At 37.3% G+C, this 18,606-nt stretch overlaps 1 protein-coding gene across 4 annotated transcripts in view; it reads left to right on the forward strand.

The window, feature by feature from the left end:
- The window catches only part of LOC128673516 (uncharacterized protein), a 47,754-nt gene that overhangs the window by 3,732 nt on the left and 25,416 nt on the right, over positions 1 to 18,606 (forward strand). For all 4 annotated transcript variants that reach the window (XR_008405091.1, XM_053751411.1, XM_053751412.2 and 1 more), the window contains exons 3-15: positions 6,745 to 6,963; positions 7,680 to 7,785; positions 8,741 to 8,884; positions 9,589 to 9,747; positions 10,293 to 10,432; positions 11,273 to 11,404; positions 12,029 to 12,164; positions 13,184 to 13,437; positions 14,089 to 14,212; positions 15,218 to 15,338; positions 16,876 to 17,113; positions 17,638 to 17,759; positions 18,006 to 18,159. Coding sequence is in view for 3 of the 4 variants with exons in the window: in XM_053751411.1 (XP_053607386.1) it covers positions 6,745 to 6,963; positions 7,680 to 7,785; positions 8,741 to 8,884; positions 9,589 to 9,747; positions 10,293 to 10,432; positions 11,273 to 11,404; positions 12,029 to 12,164; positions 13,184 to 13,437; positions 14,089 to 14,212; positions 15,218 to 15,338; positions 16,876 to 17,113; positions 17,638 to 17,759; positions 18,006 to 18,159 (2,049 nt within the window). In the remaining variant the exon portion in view is untranslated. The remainder of the gene's footprint in view (positions 1 to 6,744; positions 6,964 to 7,679; positions 7,786 to 8,740; positions 8,885 to 9,588; positions 9,748 to 10,292; positions 10,433 to 11,272; positions 11,405 to 12,028; positions 12,165 to 13,183; positions 13,438 to 14,088; positions 14,213 to 15,217; positions 15,339 to 16,875; positions 17,114 to 17,637; positions 17,760 to 18,005; positions 18,160 to 18,606) is intronic.

Genomic DNA, 18,606 nt, shown 5'->3' on the forward strand with positions numbered 1-18,606 from the left:
TTTCCCGGTATGATTACCAGCTGTTTCGTTAGCAAACGGTCGAAAAAGTTTAGAATTGCTTTCCTAATTGGTCACACGTCCGAGGCTCGCCATTACGCGAATTTAATGCTGTGTAGCGTGCTATCAGATCATTACTTCGTTGTTTCACTGTCCTGATGGAAGCACAACGGTCTCATACTTGACGATTTTAAATGTAGATACCAAAACCAGATTTCTATAACAATTCGATGGAGGACCAAGCGTAGATAGATAAAACAATGAATCTGTATTGTGGTAACGTCGATTTTATAATTGATTGATTATGGAAATTATTCCTTTCTCGAGAAAATTAACGGATCGTAATGACAGCGCGGCCGCAGCGGTCGAAACGCTCTGAGATAGCACCGCGTAATAATTACACGTCGACCTTGCATTGGTTGCATGCAATAATATTGTAACCTCTAAAGCTAAGTGCAGACTAATGATTGTCTCTCTCATCTTCGCGTCTTGGGTAACTTTCGGGGCCATGACGCCGACAATGAAAAATAAACCATAGAATTGAAGGTTCAGATTTGACTTTATAAGCCACCTGCCTAATGTTAACCCTCCTTGAGAATGCTGTTGTTGTTTGCCAGCTGACAAGCCTCGATGATTAAGAACAGCGATCTCAAAGTGGGTCGGTAAAATAAAAACACAGTCAAATCTTGAGGTTTATTTTTACGCGTTTGATGGGCTTGAATGATACCAAGAAGAAGCTAAAATCTGTAAACATTTCGGAATACACGATGGAAGAAACATCAAATATAGTAACGAAAGATACTGTGAATATCTTTTTTCTATTTTTTATTTAAATTTAATCTAGATGTTTAAAGTATGTTTCTCTTTCTTGTACATATCGATTTTATATTTCTACATATGTATTGATTTCACGCACCTTATTTAAGTCTACATTCAAGTATACTCTACCACGAAAATGTGATGTTCTGTTAATTGGTCGCTACAGAACAATATTAATGAACAGTGAAAAAAAATGTACGGGCGCAATCCATTGTCAACCATCAAGGGACAAAGCGAGCCGTTCCCTGCAAAGGACATAGGGTGACCATTAAATTTAAAACGTAGTGGATATTAATTAAAATTACAAATAGATTCTTATCTTTTTTTTTAATCATGCACGTTGTAGCCAGGATAATTTGGTTTGGTTGGGGATAATTTAGATTGGAACGTATGTAACTATAGTGTATCGATTTATCAAATTAAAGTAGCAATTGATTTTTCCAGTTTTCCAATTTTTTGTATATGGGTCGCACCGGCAATACATTTTTTGCTGCTTTTTTTTTATTCAGTGAATTTTAGAGAAAAAGGTTGTAGTTTCATTACAAGTACAGTCAACAGCACATCACAAGCTATCTTAATTCATGTCAATTCGGACGCATCTACGTTTCAGTATCTTGACAAGCGATTGACAGTACAATGTTTTTGGCAACGCATTAGCACTCGCTGGTGATCCAACTCCGCAAGTTTGTCATATAGAAAGATATGGTTCACAATATGGTAACTCTATGTGCGCTCCCTAAACTGTGTCATGAACTCGAAGTTCAATTGTTTAAGTACATTGTGCCTCTTGCAATTGTATTTATAGTGCTTATCCGCTGTTCAGCCCGTAATTTGTGGCTATTGTACAGACGAGCTAAAAATAGATTCAATCCACGTCTTAAAACTTTTAATCACATCATCACGTCTTAAAATGTTAATCTCTTTATAATATAAAAACATATTACACTCTGTGATGCGTGTATTTTATATATAACTAAGCTATTGCTAAAGATACTCATGTCACTCTCACCCTTCCATCTCATTCAAATCTCATTCGTTCTAATTCCCGATGTAATCTCCGTCCGTCCGCAAAAATCCGTTCTATAGTTTTTGAGTTTAGAGCATACAGATAGACAGTCGCGACAGGGGGACTTCTTTTTATAATATACTAACAGCCTGTCCCGGCTTCGCACGTGTAAAAACATAACAAATTATACAACTAAACCTTCCTATCTATTGGTGAAAACCGCATGAAAATCCATGCATCAATTTATGAGTTTATCGCGAACAGACAGATAGACGTGGCAATAGGCTTTGTTTTATAATATGTAAGGATTAATATTGATTAATTCACTTCAATTTCATCAATTAATTCATCCATCCACATCAATACGTGGATGGATTATGAGATTTATTGTGAAACACTGAAACACTACCCTCTTAATTAAGTTGTGTGCTTGTTGTGAAGTGTATTAAATTTATATTATGTAAAGTTCTTTATGACTCACACACATGACGCACATCGATTATATTTGGTGTACTCTATACGAGCGATGATGAACTCTAAAACCAATCAACAAACAGCCTACTATCATATAGTGATGTTACATCATTATTGCTAACCATTGTTCCAGCAGTTATGATTGATTTATGTCACTACTAATTGGTCAAATATAAATGAATTATTAGCAAATATGATGATGATGTCTTTAAAATATCATATTTATGTACACAATGGACAGTGATCGTGGCGAATTGAAGTATATTACATAGTTGGACTTCTCTCTATCTCTCTCTCCTGAGCGTTTTCCCGGATTCTTCACACAGCGTCGGAGCCCAAGGTCCGCTTTCCTACTTCGCACGGTTTTCGACATCCTTGGTTGTCAGACCGCTGGCACGCATAGGTATAATCCTTGACGACATCAAGACAGTATCCCTTGGTCATTTGACCCTTCTGTCGGGACCAGGCGGAAGCGGCATAGCCAGACATTTGTTCGTAATTTGCTGGTTTATACAGACTGGTAGACCTCTATGTCCTGGAAATAGCTTCTAAATTGCAATGAGCATAACTTAGTTTACTTTTCGACGAGATTCTGAGCACATGTGACAATCCACATGTGGTGGATATTAAAGTATGTAACTAATAAAAATCCATTGTTACGACAAGTTTCAAGGGATGTCTGCCATGAACGCGCTTATTTCAATTTGTTTTCTTTGTCTATTGTATTTACTTGGCGGTAGTCAAGTTGATTAAGACGCCCGTCTGAGATAGAAAGGTCCCAGGTTCGTATCTTGATTTTGTATACCAATTTGACTCGTGTAGTTGTCATTGACCATTGTTTCCAATGAAGGAAAACGTAATGAGAAAACATTCGATTTTAATATTATTGAAGGCATTATCGCTATCAAGTTGCGTCGCGTGCGTATGCGCATATTAGTTACCTCACACGTGCGCTAGTGAGCGTGACCGATCATACATTAACTATTTGTATAGAATTATAATATTAATTTTTATGTTTATTCGGAAAATTTGGATTTTACAAAACAAAGATAATAATAGGAGCAAGTTGAAACAAACATGTTTTTACAATAAGAATAGGTAAATAAGTCGTAGAATACACAATGAGGCAAAAACAAAATTATTAATAAACAAGAAGAAGATTTTCCTCGCCTGATTTGAAACAGAATTTAGTTTTTCAGTCATTTAATACCATGAATAAATTATACATTTTCAAAAATTTTGCCTGGGCGTTGATGAGTTAATGATATACATATAGGATTTTCTAATAATACTTAATATATATGTACGACCGTACCTTCTTATTTAAACACACTCATATACTTACAGATAGGTCAATTAAAAGACATTTCTTAAAAAATTGGCATTTTTTGCGTCAAATTTTGATATTTTCTAAAAGCTGAACTAGATATGTTCCTAGAATTAATGACATTTCACATTTCTACAAGATCATCAACAACACCTAGAGCTTATATAAAGACAGGTTCAGACCGAGTGCAGACCGATACAGGACAAGACGTATCGTATGCGTAACCGTGCGCGTACCAGTGACGTTGTGTTGTATGGAACTATACGGCCGCGTTGCGTACGCGTGCACGCAACGTGTACGTGACGACCTCTCTTTCAGTCACCGTCTGAATCAACTTTAAGGCCCTATTTAGCCGCTCACTAGCGCCACCCTTAAATATTTATCAAAATCATTTTATTTCCTTGCGAAAAATTAAAAATCGTGTTAAATATTACCTTGTCAAATTATGTCACAAATTATGATAAACAATTTTATTTGAAACTATTATAATTTTCCGTTTCATTTTTTAGTTTTAGGAAGTTTACTAAATCTCAAACATCGAAATCGGTTTAGTCCATTGCAACTACAATTTTTGTCAAGATCATTTTATATTTTTTCGCTAAAAAATAAAAGAAATTGATAAAAATGTGATGGTGGCGGTATTTTTCGGTTACAATAGGTTAGAACACTGATGATACCCATTAGCAATCATCATACGCTAGTACATATCTGGAGCTTTATATAGCAAGTGCCACATGCGAAAAGAATTTATGGTTTTCTACAATAACTTATTAACTATTGTAATGATTTGACTGTTTTTGTGACTTTGTTTTTTAAGACCAAGTAAAATTCTTTCTGGGTTGTGGCAGACTTTAGTAAATTCGCCTTTGTCATCCGATATTAGGCGATATTTAGATATTTTTTATTACCATTTATATAAAAAAAAAACGTTTAATTTTCATGGGCTATTGGACTAATGGAATTTTTTGAAATTTGTGAAAGTATGCATTGCTACTTATATCGTCTGTCAGTATTATTATACTTGAATACTATAGGGCTGCGCCCTCACTATCGCGTGATGCTACAAATCTTCCTGCTAACTGTCGAAATTTTGTACACGAATTATTAGAAGGATACGCGACAGTTGGCAGTACATAAGCTATGCGTTGCCTATTGAGTGACAAGTGTGGGCGCAGCATTATAGAAATATTAATACAGATTTGTTCATAGAAGTTTCAGTTCAACACCCAAAAGCAGTTTGATCATATATTTTATAACTTGATAGAGAATCAATGTATTTATATCGTGCTTGATATTAAGAAAGTAAAAAAAGATTGTTTTTTTCGTAAAGCTTGCACAAGGACAGGGTGTTTAAGCCGAAGAGACTAAATGTTAAGCAATTGGAATCAATACGGGAATGGGGGTATGTCGCCCTGTATCCTCTGTATATCTATGTTATACTATATGTGTACTGGAATGTTGATGCCAACATTTACAAATGTTTGCTCCAAATCACACGTCATTGTTGTTTCCTATTATTTGTCATACTCGAGTATGTCTGCGGCTGTCAGCGTTCGAGTTTATTTTTCTATTTTTGTTTTATTGTTTGCCTTTAAGGGTGGTTTTCAGAACTCAGAACGTTTCGACCATTTGGACGCGCTGTCATAACAAGTCGTCAAATCAAATAACTTATTCAGAAATTAGACCTTCACAGGCACTTTTACACGTCAAATTTTATATTATATAGTAATTTCTCAAAAAGCTAAAAACTACAGGCATTTCGCTGGCAACGACCACTGCTGAAAAGAAATGCCAGAAGAAACTCATAACAGTAAATTTTTCATTAATAAAATTTATATTGCCACAGTACAGATTAATTATCTTTAAATCAGATAATAAAACTAATACTTGTATGAGTTAAAATTTGAATTTTGATTTTAACTGCTAGAAATAAAGGTATTATAAGTAGATAGCTAGTAAAAAAAAATGAACCTTGATTACATTGTAATAAAGTTATTTTTATATTGATGACAATCGTAAACAATGTGGAACTCTCAAACAATAACGTGTGGTTCAGTCGTTGTTTTAAAGTGCGACTTTACATTGACATCAACATGGCCCCAGCTCGACGCATGATCCACTCACTACAGTCCATCTTTCCTTACGAGGCTTAACATGTAAACAATCCTCAAAATACATCAAATAGAAGCTCAATCCTGTACACTCTATAGTAAAACATTTATTGACCACGAAAGTAATTTCGTGAAAAGTCTATTTTAATTTATATTGCTGTATAATCATAAAAAGACGTGGTAAAATTGTTTACATAGTAAGACTTGTAGGAAAAAACTGAATTTATACATATTGCCTATCTCTTTCCTATTAGTACTTGTCCATCTTTCAGCATTGTTACGGTAGTCAGTTAGTCACACTATATTTTAGGTATTTGAAAAAAGCATGATTGTACAGTAGAGTGCAGATAAACCTTACTCCATGTAGTAATAAGTTAGGCAGGGAGTTGGTTTAACTGTCCCCCACATTACAGTCAATCGCATATCACGATGTACACTGCTTGCTGTAATATCTACGATTTTGCAATGTATTTGGGTCGTTTGATATGCTGTCGACTGTACTATATGTCCGTATTAGTGTACCGTATACGGAATCATATATTTGTTACTTCTTTTATATAATAAACAATCTAATGAATAAACTTCAAATAGTTTGCTGTGAAGAATTACATTTAAAGATTTTATTAACATTAATTATAAGATAATTATTTAAAATAAATATAAACGAAGTAATGAACTTTAAAAATACTATATAGAGATATATATTAATGAATGGCACAGTTTTAATGTTTAAAACTTTCTTCTTTTTGAGACGTTATGGTACGGCTATTTGTATAATATGAGACTAGTCGTGTATAAATCTTATTGGATTTGGAGAAATAAACAGTTTAGTCCGATTTGATGATAGATAAAGAAATTTAAATGCACATTATAAAATAAACCCGATTATTACAAAAAGTATATCGCCAATAAGCCACATGTGGAATTTTAATATCAGTTATTTCTCCACAGATAGCATTAAATTTATTGCAAACTTTAAAATAAAATTGTCAATTTAAAATGTCCCACAGGGAGTTCGAAGTCCCATCACGCCACTTTCCCGGTCAGACGCACGTGTGGCGAGTCGCACCATGGCTGCAACGCGGGCGGGTCAGAGCGAGAGAGGAGCTGTATTGCCATCTCGCTCGCGCACTGTCATTGGTGGTGGTGGTGGCGAGGGATCGGCTGTTAAGGGATGAACCGTTTTCGGTTATATCTGGTGTCAAGTCTTTACTTTTGGGACTCGAGAGGTGAGCCATTATAATGATCCTTACATATTATAAAACAAAGTCCTGTAACGCGTCTGACTCAAACTCTGTACGGATTTTCATGCGGTTTTCACCAATAGAGAGTGTGATTCCTGAGGAAGGTTTAGGTGTATAATTTATTGTGTTTTTACCTGAGCGAAGTCGGGACGGGCCGCTAGTGCTATATATAAAAACTTTATTTAGCAGTATGGTACAAAGATCGGACTAAATTAAATACTGAAAGCATTATCTACCAATCAATCTTCAAGAAAAACTGAAATATATGATTTTACCACCATTCGTGCTTATTTATTACTAGCTGTTTTTCGCAGCTCTGCCCGCGGTAGCTTATATATTTGACTCTGTGTAACTATATCTATCCAAAATCGGCCCATCGATTTAGCCATCGAAGCACGATAGGCGAACTAATATTTTTAACGTATAACCGACTGTGATGCATCGAGATCTATCAAGATGATAAAACCTATGCCGAAGATAATCACATCACCTAGGTTTATTCGAAGGTATAAAGGCTTAAGAGATGATAGTAATAGTCTCCATGTCTGATGTATTACGTTGTTTTGTTTTGGTGGTATGATAGATAGCAAGTTTTTTTTTTAAACCACATAGTGAAAAAAATGTAAACCCGTGTTTTTGCAAATAAGTAATCTTTGTCTAAGTTTTGCCACAATATATTTGAGTCCGAATTACTCCTTCAGATTACTAGACCTGGTGATCGGTATGCCGTCGCTGGAAGCCCAAGACCTCGAGAAGAAGATCAGGGACGAACGGTCGCGGTATTTAGTTGCTGAGCTGATATGTAAGGTAAGAAGGTCATATAGTTCATTGTAAATTGAGCTTTAGAGCGGTACCTGTAAATATATTTTGCGTTGACAACCAGAGAACCGAAAGGAAACTTGTAGCAAGCTGTCTGCTAGTTTGCTGTTATTGTAAAGTACATCTAAAGTGGACGTTTTAAAGCTCACATTTCAATGTACATAAATTAGCTGGGTAGGAGCGGTAACCGTACAAATAGGTTTAATTAATGATTTTAGAGATTTCAAAAGAAAGTCATTTATTTAACACTACCTAAAGTTCTTAGTTTACAGTTTTTACCATAGTAAGTGAACTTAATACACACACATGTGAACTAAATAGTCCCCCACTGTGCATATTTCCTTACGATGTTTTCCTTCATCGGATGCAAATAGTGTTAATAGAAAAGTAAAATGCTCCGGAAAAATAGTAAAGTCTCCATCTAATCAGCTTGTAAGTGGCCAGTAATTTAATTAGCCAAGATATGAAGTATTTGTCAATTTCCTCGCAATCGTAGTGAAAAGCAGAGTATACACCTTAAGACTTAATCGACATTTCCGCCCGCAACTGCATCCTCTTCTAAAACGCTTCGCTTTACTATCTTGTCATATAATCTACTTATTTACAGACAAACTAACTTTGTATGTCTATTTTTAATAATTGTTCGCCGCGAACTTACTTTGACTTCGCGAGCAAACTTTGCAACTTCGCAAACTTTTGATGAGTTTTTACAAAATTGTGAATATTTCAAAAACTAGTTGACCGATTGTGTTGCCCCACGAACTTAAAAATTCTATTGACATATCCTACATTACATACCTTTTAAATTTAATCAAAATTTAACCGACGACGGTTCGAAACATACATACATACATACAAAAAAAAATATTTTGCCCCAAGTTGATTTGTAGACCTCGGTCGCTTCGCTAGCTCGCTCAATCGATTTTTAATTTAATATTCCAAGCCCGAACATCAAGAAGACATATCAGTGCTGGCTGCGTGGGTGACGCGGCAGATGAGACGGGCGGCCTCGGAGAAGACAGACGCGCGGGAGTCTCGCACCATGCCCCGAGTGCCGTGCGTCTACACCACGCCGCAGCGGACGCAGGTCAGTGCACCGGCACACCCTGGTCGAGGGTTTTTCTTCTTCTAGCCTGTAGTTGTGTCCCATTGATGGTCTAAGGTCTGTATATACTTCTTCCAAAGTCGGTTATACTATCGTGAAAAGTTCTTGAACTGTGACTAGACATCGACTAATCTTGGAGATGTAAGTCTCCGGAATACAACATTTTTATATATCTCTCTCTTTCTCTCAAGCTCGTAGTGTCCGCTTTCCTACTATTTGTTTCCCCTTTCCAAGGTCTTTAGCATCCTTAGTGGCCAGGAAATTGGCACGTATATCTTCTACTAGCGGCTCGCCCCGGCTTTGCTCGGGTAAAATCAAAATAAAATATAGCCTATGTAATTCCTGAAGGTTACGCCTATCTCTGTACCGAATTTCATCAGAATCCGCCCAGTAGTTTTGAGTTTATCTATTACAAACAAAAATACAAATATTTTCTCTTTATAATATTAGTATGGATGACAATGTCAGGCCAACACAATTTTTGTATTTTCTTTGCACTCAATCTCTGTTTCGAACTGAGAAATATTTCAAAAAGTTGAAATACAAAACAGTAATGTCAACAAGCAGAGATAACAAGAAATATCTAGTGACGTCAGCCCTTGTTACGAGGGTCAGAGTAGATGATTGGAGAAGCGAAGAAGAAAAAGAAGATGTCGTGAAATATAAATAAAATAATAATCTTCCAGGTGGACCTTCGCCTATACCGGCGCGATATCCTACGTAAAGCCGCGCACACACTGCAAGCGATATTAGAGCGCGAATCGCGCGGTTGGTTCCTACATTTTAGGGAGCGAAGAGCCGCTATGTTGGCCAGTCAGAAGATGCCCGTCAAGGAAATTGAGGAGGTGAGTATTGAGTATCTGTGAACTAAGAAAAAAAAAGCTGAATTTAAAAAGTAAAACACAGAAAAATAATACCAAAATTGATAAATAAATAATAAATATATTATGACAAATCACGCAGGTTGAGCGGGCCCCAAAGTAAGTTCGAAACTTGTGTTATGGGATAATAACTCAATGATACAATATTTTATAACAAATACATATATAGATAAACATCCAAGACCCGGGTCAATCAGAAAAAGGTCATTTTCCATCAAGACCCGGGGATCGAACCCGGGACCTTTCTGTTCAGAGCCAAGCACTTTACCACTGCGCCACCGAGGTCGCCACGGAGGAGTAGGAAACTGAGAGCCAAAGTCTCCACAGGTAACATAAAAGTAAGAAATTGTGAAATCCATGCAACGGGACGAGAGTGTCAGGATGAACAAGAAAATACGTTATATAATAAACTTTATTTCCTATTTTACCCTCAACTAGTTGTATTAAATGTTAACTTTCGAAAATACATTTTTAGCATATGATAGTCAATTTAAAATTTCACACACCAGGACGTGAAAGCGGCGGCCTCTCGTGAATACGTGAACAGAGTTTGCAACGCAGTACTGAACAGCGAACAGCTACTCGCATTGGGCCCAGACGTGCCAGCACTATTACAGGATCAGTTGAGGGCTTATCACATTCTTGACAGGTATGAAGACACGAACATTTCGATTTAATGTGCTACTTTTGGATAGTGAGAAAGTGACAGAAGACTGTCGCTCTCAATATGAAGAGATTGCTTAGCAATAAGTCCGCCATTGCTCCATATATATACATTGTTATATTATTTTGTAATGTTTAAAGATATTTTGTTTGATATATTGTATTGTTTGTTTCTGTAAAATCAAAAGTGATACTCTTCCAAATGTAATTATCCATCCATTTTTAAAAGCTTTTATTTAACTTGTAATGTTTGTTTGTTCGGGTGGAATCTTGCTACTCAATTTTGAAGCAGATATCTTCATATGACCGGAAAAAGTGCCTGTGAAGGCCTAATTTCTGAATAAATGATTTGAAAGTTAAAATTTTAAAGGAAAATTTTATTTTCTTCTTTTTGGAGCATTTAAATAAAAGCTTTTCTAAAAAAACGATTTTTTTTTTTCTTTTAATTTATTATATATTACGTGCTATGATATTTTTTGTTGTTACTATATTTTCATGTTGGACGGACGGTGTATTTTCTAAATGTTTAATTTTGTTCTGAAAAGCTACGGCATTCAGCGCATTAACAGAATGGCGGGAAAACTCAATTGAGAGTTATGCAGAAAGTGGAGGCTTTTGACCAGCAGCTGGACATAAAACAGGCTTTTTTTTCTATGTTTCTAGCGTCAAGTTTTGTAAATTTGCATTGGACCAAACGTTTGCTAAACTATCCATTTATAAGAGAAGCTAATACAGCAGACGTTGACGGCTCGATTTTCTGTTGATTTAAATTTATTTTGCAAATATTAAAACAATTTATTTATTGTTATTAAAATGGCGTCCGCAGAGCGGAGGACAATATCCGTCGGAAACTGGAAGCAGGTCTGTCGCGAGCCGAAGCGAAGATAATCGCAGCGCACCCCATACTGTCCCGCGCCGACAGCTGGAGAGCCGAGAAAGTCTCCAAAGCCGCCGAAAAGTAAGTGGTATGCGGGCTCGGAGTACAAAACCAGTCAAAAAAATCAGTTTTTTTTTTTCATAAATTTTCACGGGAAAATGTCTACTTCTTGCACCGAACCGAATACGCACGAATATTTTGCAAATAATTTTCAATTCTGGCATACGTTATATACCTATGTAAATGGTGTAAAACAAAGAGTTCATGTAATAATTCCATATATATATATCCTGACGACCTTCGTGGCCTCGTCTTAGTGCAAATGTCCTTTCTCATAATGTCCTCTTCCCAACATGTCCTATCTCAGAATGTCCTTTTCTCAATATGTCCTTTTAATAAAAAAACTGTAACACTTTTAATTCTAAAAAAAATAGAAAAGGACATTCTGAGAAAGGATATTTCGAGAAAAGGACATTTTGCCCCAAGACGCCCGTGGCCTAATGCTCATCACGCCGGACTGCTAAACTGGAGGTCCCGGGTTCGATCCCCGGTCAGGTCAACATGGAAAATTAACTTTTTCAGATTGACCTGGGTCTTGGACGTTTATCTATATATGTATATGTTATAGAATATAGTATCGCAACTTGCTTTGGGGCTAGCTCAATCTGTGTGATTTTGTCCGTAATTATATAACCTATATTGTAGGTTACAATTGGAGTTACGTTGGGCGGCGCGCGAGGACGCGGCGGCGGCGCTGCAAGCGCACAAGCTGCTGCAGCACAGGTACTTCCTGCTGCGGGACCTGGCCTTCCTCAGGGACCGGGAGCCGCTGCTGCTCAAGGTTGGTCACTAGAATTCCTTCCATACATATCGTACTTAAATACCTCCTTACAAAATACAGCCTTCATTAATTTATTGTAAAAGCTAACAGCACTTGGAGTTTCTCAACCAGGTGAGCCAAGGAACATAACTTCTTACTAGACAAAAACATAATACATCCACTAATAAAATTATTTCATCATTTAAAAAAAATGTTAATATTAGACAGATGAGCAAACAAGGCAATTGAGTAGTGACAGCGCGATTGGTCCTTAACCTTATTACAAGAAAGTAAAGGATATCCAATCAACAGCACATACCTTCTCTCTAGAATTTTTATTAATAACAAGTTACTGTGTCAACCATCTATAATACGTCTCTAAGTCGAATCAATTGTATGACAGTAGCAAGAGTGACTTCACAAGTGTTGGAGTGTAGAGTGTGTGGAGTTTAATTGTACTATAACAAGAACAAAAAGATACTTAATATTACTCGTGAACTTACTACTTAATTATCAACTCGTGAACGGGTGCTGCCGGGGGAACTGGTCAGCTCGATCTTTTATTAAAAGTTTTTTTTTGTTTGGTTAATTATACATATATATATATAGGTATATATATTTTCCTTTCATCAGCACTTGATCACAATCATAATATGTTTCAGTATACCTTTTGACCATGTACTTTATTGTGTACTTACAATTATACATAAATTAATATTTAAAAAATGGTAAGCCCTTCTGGCATAATAGGGACCAACACTGTTTGAATGAGTTTCTTTCGGCATTTCTTCTCAGCAGTGGTCGTTGCGAAATGCTAGTAGTTTGTAGCTTTGGTAAACATCATTTAATTTAGAATATGACGTGAAAAAGTGCCTGTGAAGGCCTAATTTCTGAATAAATGATTTGATTTTTATTTTGATTTGATTTACTATCTTCGTTATGTGAATTCATTTATATAATTTATTTTATACACGGGCTACTTGATTTGTCAAAAAGTAATATCGTAGAAAAATGCATGCAGTATTGAACCTTATCACCAGGAATTAAAGGCGGCGAAGTCACCAACACGCACGTTCTCCTGGGCCACTCGCATCTGGTTGCCGCAGCACTGGGTCGTGACCCGCCACTTCCGGGGCCGCAGCGAGAGGATCCCCACAGTGCTGAGCACGCGGGCCACCTCCATAGTGACCCCCAGGAGCGACCCCTCGCAGCCGGTGTTCTTGGTAGACAGGGAGGTCGTGAGGTCCACCACTACGAGGTGGCCGGGCTGGAGGCTGCTGAACTTGGCGCATCGGTGAGTGGTTTTTGATTTTTTATTTTTAATTTGCGACGAAAATATATTGGACTTTTTTTTATATGGATTTTTTGAAGAATATATAATTGGCAAGATACCTAAGTATTTAATTGAAAAAACTTTAGCTTATAAATAGTTAGTAATTACCACAAAATTAGGCTTTAACTTTTTCTCGCTGTTTCGTCCGCATGAGTTTTTCACTGGTTACTCGTTACTGCTTATCAAACACCCCTTTAAAACAAATACTAATGAAAAATCGCAATGACAACTGTGAACTTATCCTGTCTGACAACTGAACTTATCTAGTCAACCGGTAAGCGAAGGAAGAAATATATAATTATACTGTGCTTGTCAGTTATTCTTTTTGTGTGAATATGGGTCCTGTAACCTGAAATAAATTAAAAGTGCACAAGTAATGAATAACCTCTTGCCGGAAAAAAAAAATGATATTTCATTATCCCTCAGGCATGTGTCGTATAAAGCACAATGTATCTATCACTCGGAAAAAAGTACGATCCTCGAACTCGGGTGATTAACGCCCTCGACTACGTCCCAGGCTTAACATGTCACCCTCTTGTTCTTGCCTCGGTGAACAATATTTTTTTATTTATGAAGCAGAGGGTAATGTTGTTGTGTTGTTGTTGTCAACAGCACATGGTGTTGGAGTTGGAACATGATGTTTCTGCTGGGTATATTGATTCCCTGGTGTTCCCCGCTGTCTTTACGAACTCTCATCTGCGTGAAGCCAATAGTGCCAGAGTTAGAGCTCTCACAGGTAACCCTACTTATATACAACTAGCGGCCCGTCCCAGCTTTGCTCGGGTGAAACAATAATAAAAAATGTTGCCTATGTTACTCCTGAAGGTTTCGTCTGTCTCTGTGCCAAATTTCATCAAAATCGGCCCAATAGTTTTTGAGTTTATCCATTACAAAAAAAAAATACAAATATTTTCTCTTTATTATATTAGTATGGATAAAATATCCTACATAATACAGTTCATGAAAGCACAATATAATAAACGCCCATGTTCCTTTTATACGGACATCTTTGGATTTTTGTTTACTGGTTATGTGGCAAATTAAGTCCATTGTATTGTAGGCCATAATGGAATATACTTAGAATTCAAAATTCAAATCACGTGGTGCATATCTGGTGAAAATAATCGTAATTCGCGTAACTACCTCATCTCATCAGATTAAGAGCCAGGCTCTTGTTGTTGGAGTTCCATTCGTTTGTTTCTTGCAATTGTCAACTGTTTCATTTCTTCATAAGAAACGACACTATTTTTCCTTCGTTTTGTATAGCCTTCCTGACCCCTTCTTCCTTTTACCTTTGAACGACGTTTCTTAAAGTCTTCGCGTCGTATATAGTGACGTATATCTTTTTTATTTAGCTCTCAGGGCCCACTGCTGGGCAAAAGCCTCCCCTCTTTGTTTCCAACCGCTTGTATTCCCCGCCAGCTGTTGCCATTCCTTATCGAGGGCCGACAGTTCGTCGGACCATCGCACCTTCGGCTTGCCTTGCGATCTTTTACCATCAGTCGGGACCCAAGTAGTCACTCTACTGTCATATACGTATCATACGATGCGACTACCTTCCACTAGTTGGCGGTAAATAGTCGTAAAAGTCATGCCATATGCCTTTAGGCGACTTGAATAAATTCTAACACCAGTGTCAGCTATAACACACTCGATATGATGATGACTAGCTCTTAAGTTACAAAATATATTTTTAAGATGGGATTTCATCCTCTAAAGTGTCGCTTTTGTTTAACCTTAGGTGAACGGCACACTATTCCCGAAGCGAAGCAGCGAAACACAAACTATGTGGTCGCGACTGCTCACACTATGGCGACATGTATCTAAACAGCGCACTAAGTTTGAAACTGAGCCGGATACGGGTGAGCGATGTTATTTACTTTTATTTATTTGTTTAATTTTATTGCAAAATCATGTAACAGGCAGACTTTAAGACTGAGCCTTCGACCAATAGGTGATATGAGAATTTTCTCTAGTTTTGTATTCGTTACACTAATTGTAACGAATACAAAACTAGAGAAAATTCTAGTATAACAATATCATATGTATTTCTTGATATTAAGACTAGTAATAAATTCACTTTCGCTTTTTTATAATAGGAAACATTTCCGAACTGAAGAACTAAAGAAACAAACTCGACTGCAGCAGCATTTTCTCCAATGTCCAATAGTTTTAAGTAGCAGGTTACATGATATGACTAAATATCGGATAATAAGTTAACTTTACCCGTGGAACTTCACATTTTGTTTGTTTGTAAACTCTTTATTGTTCAACTTATGTATATATACTTACACGACTAAACAACTAACAATAAAATTGCAGCATATTCTCCAAAGACAAGTACCAAACAAATATGAGTAACTTAAATGATAGATAGGTAGATAAATTGTTTATTCAACTGTTACAGACACAAAATAATAAATAAATAATAAAATAAATATATTAGGACAAATCACACAGATTGAGCTAGCCCCAAAGTAAGTTCGAGACTTGTGTTATGGGATACTAACTCAACGATACCATATTTTATAACAAATACATATATAGATAAACATCCAAGACCCGGGCCAATCAGAAAAAGATCATTTTCCATCATGACCCGACCGGGAATCGAACCCGGGACCTCTCGGTTCAGAGGCAAGCACTTTACCACTGCGCCACCGAGGTCATCAATAACAGAATAAAAAGAAGATTAGATCTATAAAAGCACAATACGAACATTCGTATGCTGCAGCAGTCAAAATGGTCATAACTCAGCTTACTACTAAAACGCTGATTTTCAGGTGCCGATGTTTAGGCCTTTGGCTGTATTACTTTAGTGTCACCGGCTAACTTTTTAATTTTCTCAAATGTCAGGGCTGTCAAAGTCAAGTCATTTTTTTTACTTTGTCTTCTAAAAATTTGGCGCGCCTACTTACGTACTTTTTTCACTGTATGTTAAAAACTCATGAATACAAATAATTTAAAAGGAATTATTGAGTTATCATTGGCTCCGGTGTGTCGGCGAAGACATATTTTATCAAATAGGTGCGAGCACTAAAAATAGAAAAGATAATAATCGACTATATAGTTCATTGACCCGTGTTTTGATGTAACTTCTATATAAAATCGACAATTAAATATTTCAAGTTCCCTCTAGCCGCACTAAGTGTGGTCGTGTTGTCTGAAGCTGGTGTCATTATGGCTGACGGGCTTGGCAGTTTAATATCCCTGAAATATTTTTGTTCAAATAGACAATAAATAGCTGCAATAGGCAAACACTTCCGAAACGCGAATGCAGAAGAAGCGACGCGTTTTCCATTGGGCATTTTCACCAATGACGAGTACCAAACTCCATATATTCGCTATATTTTATGTAACTTCTTTATATAAATAATATTAAAAATGTTTCCATTAAAGGTCTCCTCGGCAAAGGGTTGAGCCGGCAAGCGAACTGCATATGGAATTATGGTGTCATCGGTGGCCTCGGATCACTATGTCTCCTGCTGGTGTTCCCTCTAGCAGCACTAAGTGTGGTCGTGCTGTCTGCAGCTGCTGCCGTCAGCGTGCCGCTGTGGATGCCTGTCTTCACTGTCGGCGCTCATGCCGCGTTTGCGCTGCTCTATGACGTTGATAGTCCGAGGAAGAAGGACAATAGGTGAATTCATCATCATATCACTGGTGTCAGATTTTATTCAAGTCGCCTAAAGGCATCTGACATGACTTACGATTACCTACCGCCGACTCGTGGCAAGTAGTCGCATACGCACTAGTGAACTGAACTGTTCACCAGTGTGCAGGTTTCCTCAAGATGTTTTCCTTCTTATGTCCGAGGAAGAAGAAGCTTATTATTTATTTATTCATTCATTTATTATTTATTCGTGTCACTCAAATAAGATAGAGATGTGCGTATTAGAAATACATGAGAAGAAACGAGACAGAGTGCTGGCTTTAGACCTTCATCACGTGTCCGACCCAGTCTGCTACTTTGTATAAGACCAGCAGGATGCACGTATTTAAAAGAAAGAGATGTAGGACGACCTTCTTTTTCTATTAAATTATTTACGTGCATTTCCTTCTTTAGACCCTAGATTGCCGCTGGACAGGTGTGTGAGTTGCCTGCCTAAGACTGATTAGATTTCACTCGTCCGTTGTCTATAAAGTTCTTGGTCTTTGTTCCAGATGGTTTGTTCTATTCGAAGTGTTGTTATGGAGGATAGCAGTGTTAGGCGTACTGCAGCCTATATGCGCATGCGTCGTGGCTATAGTGATATGTCCATTGTGCTCTCTCATTATGTTAATCGGTGAGCTATGTGATTTTGATACAATTTTGTATTGTGATTTATTTTATCTAGATTTAGTTTCGGTTTATTCCTGCTGCCCGCGGCTTCGCTCGCGTGAATTTCTCTGCGAGAGCGGATCAGACATAATTTTCATAGAAACTTTCACCCGCCATTATAGTAATTATATAGCATGCATAGCAAATTCTGTATTCGGCGGTTTATCCGAAAAGCGGAACAGACAGACAGATGACGGTATGGGCATTCCAGCGTGCGCGTCGTGGTGGACGGCGCGCGGCGCGTGGGAGCGCGCGCTGTGGCACGGCGTGCTCGCGCGCGGCGCACGCGTGCCCGCGCACGACTCGCGCTACTGCGCGCGCGTGCGCGGGCCCGGCCTGCACTGCCGCACTTACTACCAGATCGAGTGAGTTCTATACTTTTTCTAGACATTTTTTCGCTTATGTGAGGTCGGCACAGTGTGTTGTACCTTTACAGTTCTTATAATATTTTCACTTAAATATTAGTTTACTTTACACTTTATAATATTAGTTTAGTTTAAACATTATGGAGGCGTGTGGTCCCTGCCTTAGAATAGGACCATTTCACGTACTCCTGTGGAATGCGTACGAATCGACTAAGGGACACAAACATTAAAAAGTAATAGGCAACAAAATCATTCCCAAAGAAGATTGATGCCAAGAAGACGGCCGGGTGTAAATTCATAGCCGAATCTTCAAAATATATTCTTAATGGCTTTGGAGCGTCACAGCTCCGAATGGGAACGCGTTAAGTTAAGAAAGAATCTATTAACATAATCATGCAATGCAATAAATAAATAAAATGTGGAGAAATGATTATATTAAATACTAAC

Source organism: Plodia interpunctella, chromosome 11, assembly GCF_027563975.2.
Source record: "Plodia interpunctella isolate USDA-ARS_2022_Savannah chromosome 11, ilPloInte3.2, whole genome shotgun sequence".
Taxonomy (NCBI): Eukaryota; Metazoa; Arthropoda; class Insecta; order Lepidoptera; family Pyralidae; genus Plodia; species Plodia interpunctella.